This window comes from Mizuhopecten yessoensis, unplaced genomic scaffold (assembly GCF_002113885.1).
Source record: "Mizuhopecten yessoensis strain PY_sf001 unplaced genomic scaffold, ASM211388v2 scaffold10647, whole genome shotgun sequence".
NCBI classification, from domain to species: Eukaryota; Metazoa; Mollusca; class Bivalvia; order Pectinida; family Pectinidae; genus Mizuhopecten; species Mizuhopecten yessoensis.
The window spans coordinates 573,003-575,059 of record NW_018408651.1 but is presented as its reverse complement, the minus strand read 5'-3'; the positions used below and the strand labels follow the sequence as shown (position 1 = coordinate 575,059).

Genomic DNA, 2,057 nt, shown 5'->3' with positions numbered 1-2,057 from the left:
GGCTAGCCAACCTCATTCTGTCAGAGAAGAATATCCAAAGTACGTATAATATCACTTACCTTGAACTGTCCGTATGGAAAACGGTTATAACCGTTTAATCCGCATACGTCTGAATTTTACAGCATCATTTACATAGGCATATAAGTGGGTGTTTTGGTTTTGTTAAATTGAAACTGAACCATCTGCTGTACACGTCTTGGAAAGCTCATATCCGAGCCAATAAAATATATATTACTGTGTTGTTTTCAGTAAAATATATTTAAAAGCCTTGTTTATTTGTTTTATAGAGGTTAATGCTATATTTGAAACAAACAATTCCAAGATTGAATTTAGACAAAGTGTTGGCTTCAATATACATTTGTAATGTGTCCATCGCAATAGAATTAAATGCTTTCATTTCAACGAATATCAACAAATATTAAGGTTTTAAATAAATCATTTTAATGTTAACACCAATATATGGAAGTAACAATAACTATCCTGTTTACGGGATCACAGTTCCGTCGCCTTGCGACTACCTACCACGTGCGTGTTAGAATTGAGGAGGTTCATTCGTTGGTTACCGCTGAAACTCACCCGAGACAATAGCATACTGTTGGGACTACTGTTGTGGTCAAAAGATCGGCGGTACTCTTTCACTTTACAAAGAAGTTTTTCGATGTTTCTTCGGAATTTCTTCCCTGTAGCACAATATAGAAAGAAATTCATGGAATGGTTCGTATACATGAGAAGTTCTGTGATAGTTTTAGCGAGAGCAAATCTAGCAATCTGTTCTAATGTGGTCAACTGGCTATCCATGAGAACGGTCACTATTAGAGATACATTGTTTGGTAAAGTCGTTATCATAAATGTGAACGATACAGCTAGTAGCATCAGTGTCAATTTAATACTTCCCTCTGTTGGTAACCTTTTCTGTAATTGGTTATTCCTTCCAGATTTACAGTTTTGTAACTGACACCGAAACCGTCGTGCAAGTAGCACCTGTCTGATGATAAGAAAGTTCAGGATCGCTAGTATGAAACATGGAACGAACGAGTAAATGGCTGCGTCCACCCAGGGCCAGACTTCGTCCAGTAGGTACATGTAGCGCTCGTTCGCCACGCATGTGGCGATGTCCGAGCCGTTGGTCTTGGTGATGGACAAGTCCACCGTCCACATGAAGTGGACATTTATGGCGACAATGGTAAGGAACATGACGACACTGACCGTCCGGGCTTTTTGAACGCTACACAAGACAGACGCCTGTAGGGGATGACACACGGCGATGTAACGTTCCACCGTGACCGCAACAATTAGCCACACCGAAAAGTCACTAAACAGGTAAGTAACGGTCACAGTCAGCTTACAAAGCCAAGCCGCTTGGTCCTTGACATCCACCCCAGTCAGCTCGCCCGTCCAGCGCCTCAGCAGACCTATGTAGAGAACCAACAGGTCAGTGAGGGACAACACAGCCAAATAAAAATATGTGGACACACGGGTCATAGACTGACGGAGCACGAAAAACGAAAATAGGTTCCCCACGGTGCCTATGAGGAGCAATATCGGTGGTATGTATAGGAGAAGGGTCTTGTTAACCCTATACGCGTGGTAGTCCATTAAGGGCACTTCATAGGTATGAACGAACATGCTTCTGTTTGACATAGGTATGCTTACTAACTCGTACATTGGTAAGTGAGAGAAACTCTTGCAATAAATGAGTCACAGCGTTTAAACAACTTAAGCGGCCTTGTCAATCGAGGCGACATCTGGCTTCAACTTTTTGAGAGTGAGCGCATACACTTTTTTTGACTGCTTTTATACATTTCCCCCACAACTTTTAACGGAACCATCTGCATGTCGGTACACATTGTGCTCCCTGGTGCGCAAGTGATGAGAGTGTGCGCTGAGATTGAAGATTGTCGGAGACGAGGCGCTGATTGGGACTGTGCAGTGTCCGGGTTGGGCCACACGCTAGCTCACCATGAAGTGACTGGCTCGACACAAGTAAGCAGGCAGGAAAACGTAGGAATCAATATACAGAACTCATCCTATTGGCGAGCTTCAAACATTGTCACGAC

At 42.9% G+C, this 2,057-nt stretch overlaps 1 protein-coding gene across 1 annotated transcript; it reads right to left on the bottom strand.

The window, feature by feature from the left end:
* Window positions 1-483: 483 nt before the first annotated feature.
* LOC110461644 (probable G-protein coupled receptor B0563.6) lies at window positions 484-1,673 on the bottom strand. Its single transcript, XM_021515200.1, has one exon. It carries the CDS (start codon window positions 1,663-1,665, stop codon window positions 493-495), a length of 1,173 nt encoding a protein of 390 aa, XP_021370875.1. The 5' UTR covers window positions 1,666-1,673; the 3' UTR covers window positions 484-492.
* Between the last annotated feature and the right edge of the window lie 384 nt (window positions 1,674-2,057).